General features: G+C 34.3%; 1 protein-coding gene across 1 annotated transcript in view; it reads left to right on the forward strand.

The window, feature by feature from the left end:
- LOC108532435 (low-density lipoprotein receptor-related protein 1B-like) overlaps window positions 1-18,987 on the forward strand; it is a 614,569-nt gene that overhangs the window by 359,564 nt on the left and 236,018 nt on the right. The window contains 1 exon segment of the mRNA XM_017876508.1: window positions 13,247-13,429. Coding sequence (XP_017731997.1) covers window positions 13,247-13,429 — 183 coding nt within the window.

Here is an 18,987-nt window from a genome sequence, read left to right on the forward strand (position 1 = left end):
TTTTTTTTGAGACGGAGTCTCCCTCTTTCACCCAGGCTCAAGTGCAGTAGCATAATCTAGGCTCACTGCAACCTCCGCCACCCAGGTTAAAGAAATCCTCCTGTCTCAGCCTCCCAAGTAGCTGGGATTACAAGTGTACACCACCATGCCTGGCTAATTTTTTTGTATTTTTAGTAGAGATGGGGTTTCACCATGTTGACCAGGTTGGTCTCAAACTCCTGACCTCAAGTGATCTGCCTGCCTCGGCCTCTCAAAGTACCAGGATTACAGGCATGAGCCATCATGCCCAGGCAATTTTTTTTTTCTTTTGACACTTTGAATTTACAAATTTACACACACACACATAATCAGTTTGGGCTGGTATACATATACATATAGGTACATGTATGTATATGTATGTGTGTATATATACACTTAACATATCACCCATGTATATATACATATATATGTGTGTATATATACATATATCAAAAGATTGCTCACCAGAAACTTGGATATATATATCAGCCCACACTGCTATCCAAGTTTCTAATGAGACATCTGCTGATAATCTTATTGAGAATCTCTCAAATGTGGTAAGTATCCTCTCTCTTGCCACTTTCAAGATTTTCCCTTTTGCTTTAGATAATTTGCGTATAATGTGTTCTGGTGTGGATTTCTTTGAGTTCATCCTACTTGAGGATGGTTGAGCTTCTTGGATGTATATATTCATGTGTTTCATCAAACTTTGAAGTTGTATTTAAATATTCTCTCTTCCTTGCTTCCTTCTTCTGGAAAATTTATACATTGCTCTTCTTCATGGTGTCCTACAAGTCTCTGCTGCCGTGTAAAGCTTTCTTTTATTTTTTTTCCTCTTTTCCTCAGATCAGTAAGTTCCATTGTTGTGTCTTCAAGTTTGCCAGCTTTTTCTTCTTCCAGCTCAAATCTGCCTTTGAATCTCTTTAGTGAATTTTTCATTTTAGTTATTGTACTTTTCATCTCCAGATGTTTTTTAGTTCCTTTTTAGGCTTATCTCTTTATTGATAATTCATTTGTTCATCCATTATTTCTTGACTTCCTCCACATCTTCTTTGACTTCTTTATGCATCTTTTAGACAGTTGTTTTAAATTCTTTGTCTTGTAGATCCACCATTAGATCTTTGTCAGAGATATTTTTCATTGGTTTATTTTGTTTTCTTTTAATCATATACTCTTGCTTCTTTGCATGCCTTGTGATTTTTGTTTTTGTTGTTGAAAACTAGAAATTTGAATCTAATAATGTGATAACTCTGGAAGTGATTCTTCCCCTTAAATGTTTGTAGGTTGTCTCTGTGCCACAGATTACCCTGGGGTGTAAATTTAAGGTCTTTTCAAGTATTTCTTAGCCTGTGACTTTCCATTGGTATACACTGTAACTTTCTAATTTCATCTGTATAAGCGGTTGTGTTTGAATGTATTAGTCTTTTATATCTAGCTCCCAAAAGAAGAACTGAGTAAAATGAAATAAAGTGGGCACTGGCTCTTAAAATTTCCTGGAAGCCACTTCAGCTAGAGATGGAGGGACCTGAAATAATGAAGAGAGGTGCAATGACAATGGTCACCATCTCCTTGCACCTTTGAGATCAGTGACAACAGTCAGTAATCAAAGCACAGATTCAAATTTGGAGGGCAGATCCTTTTTGTCTACTTTGGATCGCACAAGCTGTGTGCAAGCTGCTCCAGGAACACAGGCCTGATTCTTTGCCATAGAACTGGGGTTTGAGGTATTCATAGATGTGACTGTGCTAAGAGCTGAAACTAACCTAAATTAACTACAATTTACCATCCAAGCCTTACCCTGGAAGTTGCAAGGGTTCAGTAGACTTGAGTTCCTAATTAGTATGCATTAGAAAGATCCTGCCAATGCAATTGTTGTCTGGGTGTAGAGACATATTCCTGTTGCTTTCTATTCTGCTGTCTTTCTGTGATCTTCATTCAATTCATTTTTACCAAAACAAATACAGGGTGCAAAACCAGCTGCTGTTATTTTTCAGTAACTAAATTTTATTGAGAATAAAGTACTGACTTTGAATTTGGGGGAATTCACAAATTATGTGTTATAGACTTGGCAAAATCATATACTCTTCTGTCCTGATATTTTTGACTATTTTTAATAAAGCTATGGATTGTTTTCTCATAAAATACAATTAAAGTAAAACTTAGGTTCTAATTTTAGAGACATATAATATCTATTTTCAATGAAATACAAATTGTCTGGCTTAACTTTATTCTCTCACAGATTGATTTATTTTCCTTAGAATAAAATGCCACTGAGATATATAAAGAGTGTTAATTATTAATGGATTTTATCCATAGAAAACCTCTTTTTGTTTTCCAAGGCAAAATAATTTTTTAAAAGTCATTTTAACCTTAATACTGAAACCAACTTTGACATCAAAATTAAAGACAACTCAAGGCTTTTGAATCACTTAATAACAAAGTATATTTCTAACAATGTGCTTATCATGAAAATTAAAACAAATCCAATAAATGTAATGTAAAAAAATAAAATATGAGAACATAGTTCATAAGAATAGAAAGAAAGAAGCCAATTATCTTTATTTTTACTATGCAGAAAATTGGTATTGGGTCCACATGTATTTCTGGATAAATTTAGCTTTTTTTATTAAGAGAATTATTATGCACTTTGACATCAGAGTAACATCCTTTGCTTTGTTAAATATATAATTAATAGTGTAAAGACCTAATTTTAATGAAGAACCTCAGCCTGTTGTCCTGCTCTTTGAGCAGAGCTTAAAAAATGACAACAGTCAATTACTTTCCATAGTCTTTAAATTCTGATTCCCTATTCTCAAGTTATGATTAATGACTATTAAAATGGTAGGATTTCAGGCATTCAGCAAAAAATAAACAACATAGAAACAAAAGATATGAGTAACCTAAAAAAGAATGACTTCACTCCTCAGTAATGAGATATGTCCATGCTTTTGTGATAATGAAAAAATATGCAATGGGATAAAGTGCTGCCTTTTCTTTGAGAAGTAGTTGATATTTAGCTTCCTTTAGAACCTATTTGACCTGTCAGCATTTGTTTTCTTATTTATATGAAGCTTCAGCTGAATTTGCATTTAGATATTATATTCTTTCACTATACTGAACAGATCATTCACTTTTTGTTAGGATATTTATTTGAAGTCTAGGTTGGCATATGTGCATGCATGAGCTACCTAAGGAAAATGTATTGCCATTATGTACATCCAAAATCTTTTTACAAATAACTTTGATGCCTAAAAGCATCCACATAAATTAATGCAATCCTCTGTGCATTTAATACTGTGCATTTAATACTCAGGAACATTCTGGTATCAGAATATATACACACACACACATACACACATATACACTATATATATATATATATATACTCTATTTATTTATATATGGAGAGAGAGAGAGAGAGAGAGTCTCACTCTTTCACCCAGGATTGAGTGGACTGGCACAATCACAGCTCACTGAAACCTGGAACTGAACTCAAGCAATCCTCTCCTCTCAGTCTCCTAAGCAGCTGCATGCCACCATGCCCTGCTAATTAAGAAAAAAAAAGTATAGAAACAGAGTCTCACCATGTTGCCTAGGCTGGTCTCAAACTCCTGACTTCAAGTGATCCTCCTACTTCAGCCTCCCAAAGCACTGGAATTAAAGGAATTAGTCATTGTGCCTGGGTTGTTATTGTTGATATGTATATACTTGAATATCATGTTCTGTGAATCACAAACAATATTTAGAATAGTTTAGAACAAGGGTGGGAAAACTTATTCTGTAAAGGATCAGATGGTAAATATTTTAGGTTTTGCCTATTGCAGCTACTCAAAGCTGCCGTTGTAGCATGGTAGCAACCCTAGACAATATGTCAGCAAATGAGCGTGTCAGGGTTCCAATAAAACTTGATTTACACAAACAGGTGGTAGGCTGGAATTAGTTTGCAGGTTGCAGCTTGCTAACCCCTCATTTAGAATACAAGGAGACATATTATAAAGATCTGTAATCTTGAATAATCCTACACCCATATATTATAGAATATCAAATTCATGGGACAAAGGCAAAAGGGAGAAGAAAGGGCTGAAGTAAGAATAAATAAATTATTAATAATTTTTAAATTATATTTTCCATCCCTCCCTCACAGAGATATCTCATAAGTATGTGCTTATGCACATTATTTCTACAAAATGTTTGACATCGTTTTTTAAGATCAAATAATATCTTTTCTTCAGTTTTTTCCTAGAAAATATTTGCTACCATTGAGCACACTGGTAAACCAACCGGTAATTTCCAAATGTAGCCTATCCACATTGTAATTTATTTTACTTAATATTTGATAACTAACATATCTGTTACATTGATTGGTTAATACAAGCAGTGAATGGGAAACTTGGTTTCTCCATTACTTTACATAGCCAATTCAGCAGATTAATGCATCTATTCACTTACATTTAGATAACGTAAGAGTTCATCATTCTTCTGGTACTTACTTATATTTTAAACAAAATGTTCATGGTGTTCTAGATGTTAAAATGTAAAATTTTAATGAACTAAGTCAATGTTTTATGTAGATATTGCTTCGATAATACTTTAACTTACTAAGGTGATATTTAGAACTCTACATTGAAGCTTCTGTTTCACCTTATTATTTGAATGCCTGTTTTGAACACTAAAGATAATTTAACTTCTGCCTAGTTATCCACACATTATTTTCCATTCCCTTCTATTAAACTTTTCTAACTGACTCAGACAGTAAACATATATAAAGACTTAAGATCTTGTAATTTTTTTTCACTTATCATGAAGTCCTAAAGTCTGTGTACTCATGATGAATTTAATGGTTTCATCCAACATCTTATCAGGATAATCTCTGGTGGTGACTACATATAAGGAGATAAAAGGAGTTTGTTGAAATTAAAGGGAAAACACGAAAACACATGCTCTGGATGTGTGAGGTTAAAGTTAGGGAAGTGACATGTGAATAATAAAACAAGAGATATGGCAAATCCAGATGACCTATAGGCTGTCATGAAGGTCCAATGGGATAAGGCCAAGTTGATTTAAGAAGAAAGACTTAGGCTTGACTACATTGTTAGTTCACAGTGGAGATCATACTACCATCGAGTAGGCAGCATCCCCTAGAGAGTTTATCCCACATTACATAGACAAGAGCAGGGCAGTGTATCCTCACCAATCCCAACACAAACCAGTTAGCCCAAAGTCTGGGAGGTAGCTTTTAATAAGCATCTGTCTGCTCAGGATCTCTAGAAACTGAGGGCAGGCTAAACTCCTTAGGGTGATATTAAGGTTCTGCTCAGACAGGAACAGACAGACAAAGGTATGTCCACATTCTGTTGGTTAACAGAATGAGGCTATGGATGTGCTGCCAGACCAGCTTCTAAGTCATGTCAGAGCTGGAGAAGAGTGTCTGGAGAAGAAATCTGAAGCAAAAGGCTGCCTTAAGTGCGGGAATTATTAAGACATAGTGATTCACAGAAAAGGTAAGAACAGAGCAAGGACTGACATGTGGTGATGATAACAGGGAGCTCTGTGCACATCCAACATACAGTGATTTTAATTTTCAGAGCACTTTATAATGAATGACAAGTTAAAGGTATAAACTCCATTAAAATAATCAAAAAAGAAAAGACTTCTCCCCAGGTTGGCCTCACAATTTAAATATTCCATTGTATTTGCAGCATGATTCTTGGCTATTTTCTCAGGAGGCTTTAACAATTTTATATACCAAAAGTATATTCAGAATAAAATATTTATATCATACATATAAGTTTTGCAATACTAATTTTCATTTTTTTAACATTAGGAGGAAAACAGGTTTTTTCTGTCACTGTACAGTTGCTAGTCTTCTAACTATAAATATTTAGTCCCAGTGAATTCATTTAAATATTGGGATAAATTCTACCAGCAGTTGCCACATTTCCTTCAGGGCTCTGTATTTACTTATTTATCAGATTCCCCAGATTGTATGCTTGGTTTAAATAGCTTCGGGGCAAAAATGCAATAAAATTGTATTAGTTAAAAATATAACTGGCATCAGCAACATGAAAACATAACAGTAAAATAGCATGCGCATATACATATAAATAGTCATCATTTTAACAATCCATTGTGACAGGCCATGTTACAAAGATAGATTGTGTGCCAAGCCCTGAAGCTTAGAAAACTGGGACTCTGGGGAACTATATAGGCTTGAAACTCGAGCTGGAATGGTCATCATAGGTTCTTCAGAGGGATGTAGCTTTCCATCCAGAGGAAAATCAACAATAGTTAACAAGTGGATTTCAGATTTGGCAAGAAGGTCAAGAGATAATAAAACCTCATGACTTTTTTCTGTTTTCTGGCAGAAGAGGACAGCATTCCTAAACATCAACACCCATCCAAGCCTAACAGATAGTGAGAAATGGGTTAGAGATATTTTTAATTTATAGTGAGGGAGTAGAATGAGAAGTGGGAAATAAATCTCAATCTCTCTTTCTCTCTCTCTCTCTCTCTCTCTCTCTCTCTCTCTCTTTCTCTCTCTCACTCGCTCTCGCTCTGTGTGTGTGTGTGTGTGTGTGTGTGTGTGTGTGTGTGTGTGTTAGTCTCTGTGATTGTGGTATAAACTTTAAGTGTCCAAGCAGATAAAATAGATGCATATACATAAAACCCTTATAAATGTGAAGGTTCTTGGAGATTGTATTCTATTTATTGTTTTAAATGTTCTCAAAGTGATCTACATAAACTGCAAGTCTGATTACATCCGAATCTAGCTGTAACTTTTCTGTGGTTCCCAAAAGCCTGTAAGGTTATAACCAAGACATTCAGCACAACACACAAGATCTTTCAAGATCTAGGCCTTGTCCATCAATCTAGCTTTCTCTTTCTCTCCTCTTCTGCTCACACATTACCCAAAATTTTATTAATACTGCTGGCTTCGTGCAGAAAATCTTTTGTTGCATTTAACTTTTTCCCCTGCCTGACTGTTAATTCTGACCCAGAACACTCTGATTAATTTTCTGTCATATAAATGCCTAGTATGAAATCCCCAAGTCCAGGACAGTCTTCCCTTCTGTGTGTTCTCCTGGCATTCTCTCATTTCACAGCATTTAAGACATTGCTTTGTAACTGCCTACATAGCCTACTTATTTGAATAATCACTATTCTGAAATCTTTTCAAATGCAAAAAATATGCATTCCATTTTGCATCTGGACTCCACTGAAACCCATTTATCTGGTTTTTCTACTTCTACTCAAGTCTTGTAAAATCCGTGTTTTCACACAGCAGCTCACAAAATCTTTAAGCAATGTAAATTAAATTATATCACCATCACTTCTCTGCTTCAAAATCTCTAATAGATACCTATTGTGCTTATCTTATCTTAGCATAATTTTTGATAAATCTCTACAAGAGTCAACCCCTACTTACCTTTCAGGTCTCCTTTCACCCATTCACTACCATTATATATATTTTCTTTTCTGTAAAATTAAACTCTTTCCTCCTTTGAGGACTTTGCAATTGCTATTCCCTCTGTGTGTGCTTTTGTCCTAACATCTTCATGCCTAGCTCTTTTCCATCATTTTGGTCTCACTCAAGTGTCACCTTCTGTTATCACCCTTTTTAATATTTTTCCTATAATCAAGTCATTCCAGATGGCAGTCATCAATGACATTGACAATGTATTTCTATTTATTCTCTTTTCTGGGCCTATGGTAAGGTTGTAGTTCCTGGGACCTTTGTGGTTGACTGGGACCAATAAGATGGGGCTCCACGCTATGTGACTAGGTTTGGTCAATGAATTGCGATCAGAAATGACATATCTTCCTTTTGCATTGGATATGAGACCATCCAGAACCCTCGTTTCCCTCTCGCCTGCCAACTGCAGACATTCAAGTTGGTCTTTTATTCATCAGCTTGGGTCTTTGAATGACCACCACAGGGATAGCGCACCCACTGATCTACAGTAGATATGTAAAATGAGCCATAATTAAGTTGTATATATTTGTAAGATGCAGCGATTTTGTATTGATCTGTTATCACAGCGTAACCAGTCTATTATTCTCTGTTATACTATTTATAATATTACTCTCATCCATTTTCTTCACAACACTTATGACTTTCTTAAGTAATTTAGTTGATTTCTTGTATAATTATTTATTAAAAGCCTATATGCTCCCTTCTTTGCTCCCATGTTCAAGTTTTATGAGAATAAGTCTGAACTGATGGTTTCATGGTGTGGTGGTGAGCACTCTGGACTCTGAGAATAAGTCTCTGTCTTATTCTTTGCTCTATCCCAGTGCCTAAAAACTGCCTGCCAGCTGGGCACAATGACTCATGCCTGTAATCCCATCACTTTGAGAGGCCAAGGTGGGCGAATCAGCTGAGGTTAGGAGTTCGAGACCAGCCTGGCCAACATGATGAAACCTCACCTCTACAAAAAAAAAAAAAAAAAAAAAAAAAAAAAATTAGCTAGGCATCATGGCGGATGCATTTAGTCCCAGCTTCTGGGGACGCTGAGATGGGAGAATCGCTTGAACCCAGGAGGCAGAACCCAGTGAGCCAAGATTGCACCATTGCACTCCAACCTGGGCAACAGAGCGAGACTCCATCTCAAAAAAACAAAAAAGAGAAATGCCTGCCATGTTGTAATACTAGTCTGTCTCACACAACTGGTAATGTATTGAACTTTTTGTAAAAGAACAAGTTTTATCATGATCTTACAATAGCGTAAAATAAATGATAAATTTTTTTAGAAAACAGGCTGAACAGCAATGATTTAAATATGAAAATTAATGAGTTTATAAATGCTTTTTGATTATATGAATGAATTCTATTTTTGTTCTTGAGGTTTTATATGAGAAAAACCATACAAGAAGTTTAAAATGGTACAGTCATAAATCTGAGCAGACTCTAAAATTTATGTGGGTTTGAATCTCATCTCTGCTACTTATGTGCGTAACTACAAGAAAAGTAATCATTTCTGTAATATGGGATGCTTTCAATAGGCAATTCCATTTATTTATTTGAGACAGAGTCTCCCTCTGTCCCCCAGGCTGGAGTGCAGTAGCACGATCTTGGCTCATTGCAATCTCTGCCTCCTGGGTTCAAGTGGTTCTCATGCCTCAGCCTCCCAAGTAACGGGGATCGCCGGCATGAGCCACCACACCTAACTAATTTTTGTATTTTTAGTAGAGACAAGGCTTCACCATGTTGGACAGGCTGGTCTCGAACTCTGACCTCAGGTGATCCATCTGCCTTGGCTTCTCAAATTGCTGGGAGTACAGGTGTGAGCCACTGCGCCTGACCTATTTATTTAATTTTAATCAAAAGGAGCTGATGATTGGTCCTTTTTCCACTGGGTTCAATCTAATGTAATTAATGTAAAGCATAAGCAAAATGGAATGCCATCTAGGCTGCCGTATCCATGCAAGGTACACTGATGGGAGATAAACACTCAGAGACATGTGAGGTCTTGGCATTGCTGTTGAAGACCACCTTGAAAGTCAAAAGCTCTAACTTTCTGACACAGGAAAAAAAAATGCATATCAATAAAAAATATCATGTATTATTTCTGAGCTTTTGTAAATCCCCTAAAATCTACTCATGAAGTTTCTGAATCTACAGACCCAATCCTAGGTATATTTTTTAAAAGGCAAATGAGTCCTAAAAATCACATTCATTAGCTGGGATTCCACGCCTGGAATCCCAGCACTTTGGGAGGCTGAGGCGGGAGAATCTCTTGAGGCCAGGAGTTCAAGACCAGTCTAGGGAACAAAGTGAGACCCCGTCTGTACAGTTTTGTTGTTGTTGTTTTCGTTTATTAGCCGGGTGTGATGGAATACACCTGTGGTCCCAGTTACTTGAGAGGCTGAGGTGGGAGAACTGTATGAGCCCAGGAGGTTGAGGCTGCAGTGAGCCATGATCATACCACTGTACTACAGGCTGGGTGACAGAGTAAGACCCTGTCTCAAAAACAATGACAGTAAGAACAACAGCAAAAATTACTGACATTAATAGGTGACGTTCTGAAGACAGGAAGGCAATTCAGGCTGGGGAAAATAATATAACCAAGACAAGGAGCTACACATTAGTGATGTGTATGTGCTTTATTAGAAAATTATTATCCTCTTTAGGTTTGAAAGTTCACAGTATTAAATCGTATTTTCTTCTTCGGACTATACCCTTGTTTTATGTTATTATAATGCAGTTGTTTGTGGTGACCCTTAATAGATGTTATGCCAGCATGCAGAGGTTTAGACTTGGGTAGCTTAAGTAGAAAAAAAGAAAGAAAATCTCCAGGTAAATATAACATTTGTATTTAAATTTATAAGGTAAATATTTATTTAGAATAAGAAAACAAATGAGTGGATTAACTTATGAAGCACAAATAAATCAAACAATAGCAAGCAAAGCAAATGGAAGAAATCTTACACAATAACAGCATACTCTCTCTCCTCAAAGATTCTGCTTTGATCTTTATAAAAGGAAGGTGCTAATGTAACTAAGTTTGGCCACATATAATGCGGGTAGCAGTTGTTAACTTTGCAAGGATGCCAACCCAAGACTCTCCCTAATTTTCAAGGTACTGGAGAGTCTAGGTTTTTACTGAAAATTCTCAGATTTTTAAAAGACCAATAGTGTGTTTGTCAAATTGAACATACTGAGGAACAGTTTCAATATATGAGCTGCCAGTCTTTGACTCTTATTTTGGAGAATGTAGAAAAATCAATAGGTTACATCTTCAATTCTTTATTAAATATTTGAAATCTCTGACAATTACCTGAAATACAATTTTTAAATGTTATTGGTTGAGCTCATGCTGCAGGCTATATGAGCCAAGTCAGATGAGCCAAGGCATGTTTTGTTTTGTTTTGAGGAAAGTTAAGTAGAAGGAAAAAAGAACAAAAAGCCCTTTCATTTCTGCATGGAAGCTGGCCTCTTCACCATAAAATGATGCACAGAGCTGAATGTGCCTTGGAGGTCTGAGTTGTCTCTTTTCTTCTTCCTGAATATTGAGCTAATGTAGGATTTTCAAGTTATAGCCTAGGCTTAAAGACTTCACAATATCTTGTTTATGAAACCAGTCCCCAAATAATTATTTACAACTATAGTAGCTATGTCATACAGTCGTCCCTCCATATCCACTGGGGATTGGTTTCAGGACCCTGAAGATATCGAAATTCAAGAATGCTCAAGTTTCTTATATGAAATGTTATAGTGCTTGCATGTAACCTATGCATATCCTCCCATAATATACTTTAAACCATTTCTGTGTTACATATAATACCTAATACAATGTAAATATGATAAAAATAGTTGCTATACTATATCGTTTATTGATTTTTCTTTTTTATTGTTGCATTGTTATTTCTTATTTTCTTTTTCCAGATATTTTCTAAATACATTTGTTTGAATCAATGAATATATTTCTATATAGGGAACTCTGCAGATGCTAAATAAATATGGTGGGAAATTGCTATATCACATTGTATATATATATCTTGCCCTTGTGCACAGACTTTACCATTTTATTGATTGTGTGTGATTGATTGTGTGTGTGCAAACCAAGAATTTTGTCTAACCAGAAAAGATGGTATGTCCAAAGTGAGAATGAATTAGATAGCTAGAATACTAGAAAAATAAAGTTTTTGTTTTGGGAAGGGGATTTAAAGCAAGACAAAACTCAATGCTTTACTAATTGTGTGTGTTCTTAGCGGTGATCACTTTTGAAAATTTGTCCTAATGGTTTTCTATAAATTACAATTCACGTTTTTGACCAACAGAACTTCTTTACCCTTGCTTACACAGAGTTGTTTCTCCTTGGTTATTTATCGGTTCAGCATTACTGCACTAGCAATATTTAGGACGTATGGTCAAGTCCATCTTGCATATCTTTATAGTATTGCATCACCTGACAGATTCTAGTTGCTGAAAATCTTTAAATAAAGAAAAAATACAGAACTAAACCATTTACATTATAGAAAATAACAGCAACAAAACTTTGTAGTTGAATTAATCCTTTATAGATATCTAATTTAATTCTCACATCAACCCTGTTGGTGCATTCGCACTGAACAAATGAAGTCTCAAAAGAGTAAGTGACTGGTTTGGTGATATCAGTGTTATTATTAGCTTTGACATTAGATTAACCTTAATTTATAACCATAGATATCTACTAAACCAGTGCAATAAATAATGAGAAATTCACTTGAACCTGCTTCAAATTTATCATAATTATAAAGATGAATTGCTGCTATAGGTAGCTTATATATTAATTGCTAGATAGAGCTATACAAGGTACACAATAAATTTGTTACATTAAACTTTGGTCTAAAAATGTCTACTAAAATATTTATTTACCATAGTATTTGGAAATGCAGATTAATATATCATTAGACGTTAACACAGGTTTCAATAAGCTGCAGTTCAGTCATGTTATTCAATTGTTACACTGCCAAACATCTGTATCCCGACATTTATGTTTTCTTACTTTTATTTATGTTTACCTGCAGAATTTATCCTATATTTTTAATCACCAGATTTGGGGCAATAATGTTACCTGGTCATTGTTATAAATTATTAATTGATACATGTGAATGTATAGTATTTCATTAAATTAAATTCTTAACATTTAAGTGTCTATTCTGATTCTAGAATTGAAGTCCTATGTCCAGATGTTATATTTATTACCTGATTTTTTTTGTATCTATTTCTCAGAATTTTGGATGCTATTCTTCAAAGATTTCGTTAGTCAGAAAGTACTTATTAGTTTTGGTTATTTGCTTCTTAATAATTTGAAAGAAATTACCTAGAGAAAGATAAGAAAATCAGCCAAGGTCTTATCATTAAGATTAGAATGTATAACCTAATTTATGTGTCTTAGAGAAAGCCCTTGAGAGATCTCGTCTTTTAGACATGAGTAAAAACCACAACAGAATATCCACAAATTATCTTACTTTTTCTTTTCTAATGTACATAGTACTTTCAGAAATTTTAGGGGAGGCAAGAAACATCATTTTCTCTGACTATTAATGTTATTTAAATGAATTAGAAAATACTAGAGAGATTTATACCTATTAACCATCTAAAGTAAAAATGTATTCTCTCTAGCACTATAATAATGCCTGAAGAAAGAAAAAAATGTGAAATAAAAACAACCAACAAGTAAAATCATAATTTCTCTCCTATCTTGCCCCCCCTCTGCTTCTCTCTTCTTCATTTCAAATTAAGAGATTCATTCTCCTGCTGGTTGTAATGGAAATGAATTTCAATGCCACCCTGATGGTAACTGCATTCCTGACCTGTGGCGCTGTGATGGAGAAAAAGATTGTGAAGATGGTAGTGATGAAAAAGGTTGCAATGGTACCATGCGATTGTGTGACCACAAAACCAAGTTTTCCTGTTGGAGTACAGGTAAGTGAACATTGTTTTTGGCTTCTATTGGGGCTCCCTGAGTGTGGAATCCTTTTGGCCCATCCTGACTCTGTATCTCAACTTTGTAAAAAGTAGTCTTATATTTCTGGTAGATGTGCTCATGTATAATAATAGTAGTTAACGTTTAGGGAGAACTATCAATGGTGCCAGAATAATTCTATGAATGTTCTCTGCATGAATTCATGAGGCAAGGAGAAGTTTTTAACTTGCTCACGCTCACAGAGCCAACATGCCAAATGTAGGATTTTATTTGAATTTATTTATTTATTTATTTTACATTTGGGACTTTAAACCAGGCAATCTGGAATACAGAATCTGGAAATTCAGAATCAAGAGAGAGGTAAGTATGATAAACCAGCTGGCAGCATTTCTCTTTCTGTGGATAACGCCTCACCCTAAAATTTAAATGAAGATGATTTAGAAAAGAAAGAATTATATGTATTTATTTTCAACTAATTTCCTAAATATTACTGTACTATTGCTTAATTCCATTATGACGAAGATACTGGCTGCCATTTAAAGCTTTGATCCAAGAGTCACTGTGTTTTATAAAGATACCCTATTACTGTGACTGTTCCATTTTGGTTTCATGTGCATGTGTATGTATGTGTACAAATAGGAAACCAAAATGGAGAAGTCATAGTAATAGAATATCTTATATTCTACTATGTTTTGCTATATATACTGGGTTCCAGTTGAAATTATAAACTAATTTTCCTCCCTCTTTATGCCAGATGATGTATTGAAGTTTAGAGAAAAGTAGATTACAATGAGCTATTGTGCTGTAATTTGTGAAATGGTTGGTATCATCCTCCAAATAATCCATGGAAATAATTTTCTGTAGATTTCAGGATATCATCTCTGGAATCTCTCTTTGATGTGAAATTGTTTTTCAGTTGCCTAATCCTGAGCTCTTAGTGATTTCTTTTGCTCCCTATTTTACATATTCTAACAAAAGTACAAATGAGAACTAAAAGGTATAAGAAAACCCTGTGAAAACCACATGGCTGATGTGCATTTAAAGGTATAATAAGGCACTGTCTTTCTTTTCTTAATCATGCCTCTTGGTTACAATTAAGGATTCCAATAAGAAATAACAAAAATAAATGCAAGCTAACATAGGTATAGATAAATACGTACTCCTGAAGCCTGTTCCTTGCAAGGAAATTATGTTTCTAAAATGTTTTGTTAACAATTTTTTCACAATTATGTGACTCTTTTCAATTGTTACATAAAGACTCATAATTTTAGGGTACTTTGTTAGAAAAAAAATGTGATTTTAAGTTTAGAAATGAACTTTTTGGAACATGTACTAATGGAAAATTAATAGATGAATTATTGTCAAATGAATGAATTATTGATGGCATAAATAGGTTTTATTTAATAGGGCAATTCTAATGCCAAAGAGCCAATTATTTGACTCGAGTTAATATACTTCAAAGTATACGTTGTGTATATTTTCTCCATATAACTTCTGGCATTTTCCTGATTGTATTAATCTTAAAATATAGCAGCTAACAGTTTTAAAACATATATGAAAAGAAACTGGCAAAGCTTTGTTAAAACAAAATATAAGCCAATATGGAAAATCCTGAGTTTCAACTACTTAGATATGCTATTAAAGCAAATTTAGATGCAAAACATAAAACCAGGCTACAATTTCTCTATATGTAAATAAATTATAAAGAGATTCACAGTAATGTAAATTCTCAAAGCTATGTGTTAGTAAAAACTAGTTTGAACTTTCAGTTGAGAAAAAAAATAATTGCAGGCAAAGCATGTAAATAATAAATAGTATGATTAAGTAAATTTAACAGAATATTCTAAGTGCCTGTGATTTATTTTAAAATGTGTATTGATATTTTGCAATTAACACTTATAAAACAACTTCCTGTGAATATGGTTGAACATAAAATAAATCTGAAGTATGACGAGGAAGGCTGGTTATCTTTAGAGAACTGAATTTTCTGAGACACTTTTATATGTGGTGACTTGAGATTTGGATTATCTGTTTAATAATGCTGTTAATTAAACATCAGATGTTTCTAACAAATAGTTTTAGGTAAGCAAAATTTAATGTAAAAGAAACTCTGATAAAACATNGCCTGTGATTTATTTTAAAATGTGTATTGATATTTTGCAATTAACACTTATAAAACAACTTCCTGTGAATATGGTTGAACATAAAAATAAATCTGAAGTATGACGAGGAAGGCTGGTTATCTTTAGAGAACTGAATTTTCTGAGACACTTTTATATGTGGTGACTTGAGATTTGGATTATCTGTTTAATAATGCTGTTAATTAAACATCAGATGTTTCTAACAAATAGTTTTTAGGTAAGCAAAAATTTAATGTAAAAAGAAACTCTGATAAAACATGTGTTTCACTTTAAAAGAAAAAAGTGAAAGGTAATAATTTATCCATCTGCTTCTAATTTGATCTGTGTTTTGGATATAGTAAACCACAATTTATCCAACTTCGGAAGAGTTGCACAGTTACAAAGTCACATTTATGGTAGACTTCTGTGAACATTGCAGTCATTAAAATGACTTAAAAAAAGCAATGGTTTAAAATATGTATTCATCTACAAACCTTTTGATATTTTTTCATTTATTTTAAATTCTCAGTTTTACAAGCTGCAAGACCTTTACCCACAATGTTCAATCCAGAGTTCATGATTATTTTCAAAGATTTTTAAAATGTTAGTTAGAACATTCAAAAGTTTTCAGGCTAATTAATTTATATATGATAGTTAGAATAGCTTTTTAATACATAAATTGTCATCTATTGGTGTTCAAAACATAGCCACATTTGGTTTTTATATTCCTATAAAGATGAGAATGAGAGCTAACTTCAAGTACAATACAACAGTCATCATTTAAGAACTTCTAATCTCAAAGGACCTATTTTTGACCAAGAAGTGCATTGTGCCACATCTGTTCTCTTACACTCCAGACTAACAAATAGCAGTTGTATTGTAACTGGGGAAAACGGAAGTGTATTTTCAGTCACTCTGTCATGGAAAAGAAACTCAGAAATGCTATTCTTCAGATTAGAAAAATTAAAGAGAAGTTTGATATTACATAGTGATGGCAAAGTACCAGGAAAATAGGCCCTGCAGCTGTTTGTAGGAATGTAAATTTAATCCTTCTGTCTTACTTCTAGAAATTCATGTAAAGAAGAGTAGGATTGTATAAGGTTATATATGCACAAAGATATTCAATAAGCCATTTTATTTTAATAGTAAAAGTTAGAAATAATATATTGCTTATCAGTAGGGATAGTAATAAATAGTTGTGTATTCACACAAGTAATCTAATGTCATTAAGACAATAAAAAAGGAATTCATGTGAAGGTGAGACTTCAGGTTCACACTCTGAACTTTCTGCTTCTCTGTTTTCACTTCTCAACACACGGAAGTGATGATAAAATATAACAGGATAAAATAAAGGAGATACTGCCTTATGAACAAAAAATATGTATCTCTAAGTAACAGAAATACAGCACAGTGTCAAGTGGTGAGCTAAAGCTTAGTACCTTATTGGGTTGGGTAGTAGGCTAGCAGAAATGAACAGGTTCTCAAATTTTAGGGTCAATAGAAATAAAGCTGTCCCACATGAAGCTGGGATCTGGGGGCAGGCAGTACTGGAATTCAGAACCTGGAAAGAAATTCCATTTGCTTTTGAAAGGAGAATTGAAAAAAATATATGTATCACTGCTAGTTGCCGCCAGTGGTGGTTACTTAAATGAAGTCCTGTGCCGAAAGAGATGGGAGGACACAGGCATGGCAATTAAGCTGAACTTCTGTCTGGCTTGGAGATTGAATCTGATAAAAGTCCAATATTGTTTTAGTATAGAATCACACACACAAAAATACATAAATTGTACTTTTGAACCAAGAGTGCTGGAAATAATGGGGTGGGCCAAAGTCGAAGCAGCATTGCTTGTAGATAGGCACAAGTAAACTCAAAAAGTCAGAGAGAAAAAAATGAAAGTTCTGATCCAAGATGAGATTACAAACCAGAATTTTAACATACATGAAGAAAACTATCTCATCAAAATCAGTCATTACAAAATAAATTATTCATGATTAAATGAAAATAAGCTATATGTCTGAAAAATAAGTTTAAGTACGTTGAGACTTCCAAAAGAAAAGAGAAAAGTTTTACTCTTAAAATGACTAAGAATTCAGCACAGATATGATAAGCAGAGTAATTGCAACAGAAAAGGTGGAGAATGAGACTATCTTAGTTCAGGCTGCTATAACAAATTATCATAAACTGAGTTGTTTAAACAACAGACATTTATTGCTCACAGTTCTAGAGACTGAGAAGTCCAGGATCAAGAACTGGGAAACCTGGTGTCTGTCTAAGGCAGATGGCAATCTTCTTATGATATGCGGGTTCTACTCTCATAACTGATTACCTCCCAGTCCTCCCAATACCATCACATTGGGGATTAGGATTTCAACATGAATTTGGTCTGGACACAAACATTCCATCCATCACACCTATAAGAAATATGTGGTTCAAAACCACAGTGGGATTGCATTCTTTTGACATCAGTTGATTGATAATAAATAAGCCCAGTAATACCCATGTTGGTGAGAGTAGAGAAAGCAGGCACTTTGCTTTCAGTGGAGACTGGTGAACCTCTGTGGAAAGCAATATATTTCAATGTTTACAATTTGTCTCCAATTTTACCCACAATTCCACCTCTAGGAATTTATCACATAGATATATTCATGCATTTGAGGAGTGAGATGTGCAAAGATATTTATTTAATGCTTTATTAAATGTGTTTAATAAACTTAAACCAATACATATATGCTCTTCCATGTACATCAAAGTTATAGAAAACTCTTTCAAATTTGACCATATGTTAGGTTTCAAAGAAGTCTTAAAAGTATTTCAAATAATTGACAATTTACAAAAAGCATTCTCGACACACACAAAATATTAGAAATCTACAGTGGAATGATTTTTAAAAATGTATTTGAAAACTAGGATCATAGTTCAAAACAATCAGTGGGTTAAATAAGAAATCATACTTTTTTTATTATTATATTTTAAGTTCTAGGGTACATGTGCACAGCGTGCAGGTTTGTTACATATGAATACATGTGCCATGTTGGCATGCTGCACCCCTTAACTCGTCATTTACATTAGGTATATCTCCTAATGCTATCCCTCCCTCCTTCCACCTCCCCACAATAGGCCCTGGTGTGTGATGTTCCCCTTTCTGTGTCCAAGTGATCTCTTTGTTCAGTTCCCACCTATGAGTGAGAACATGCAGTGTTTGGTTTTCTGTTCTTGCGGTAGTTTGCTGAGAATGATGGTTTCCAGCTGCGTCCATGTCCCTACAAAGGACACAAACTCATCCTTTTTTATGGCCGCATAGTATTCCATGGTGTATATGTGCCACATTTTCTTAATCCAGTCTGTCACAGATGGACATTTGGGTTGATTCCAAGTCTTTGCTATTGTGAATAGTGCTGCAATAAACATACGTGTGCATGTGTCTTTATAGCAGCAT

The sequence above is a fragment of the Rhinopithecus bieti genome, unplaced genomic scaffold, assembly GCF_001698545.2.
Source record: "Rhinopithecus bieti isolate Rb0 unplaced genomic scaffold, ASM169854v2 scaffold_10356, whole genome shotgun sequence".
Taxonomy (NCBI): domain Eukaryota; kingdom Metazoa; phylum Chordata; class Mammalia; order Primates; family Cercopithecidae; genus Rhinopithecus; species Rhinopithecus bieti.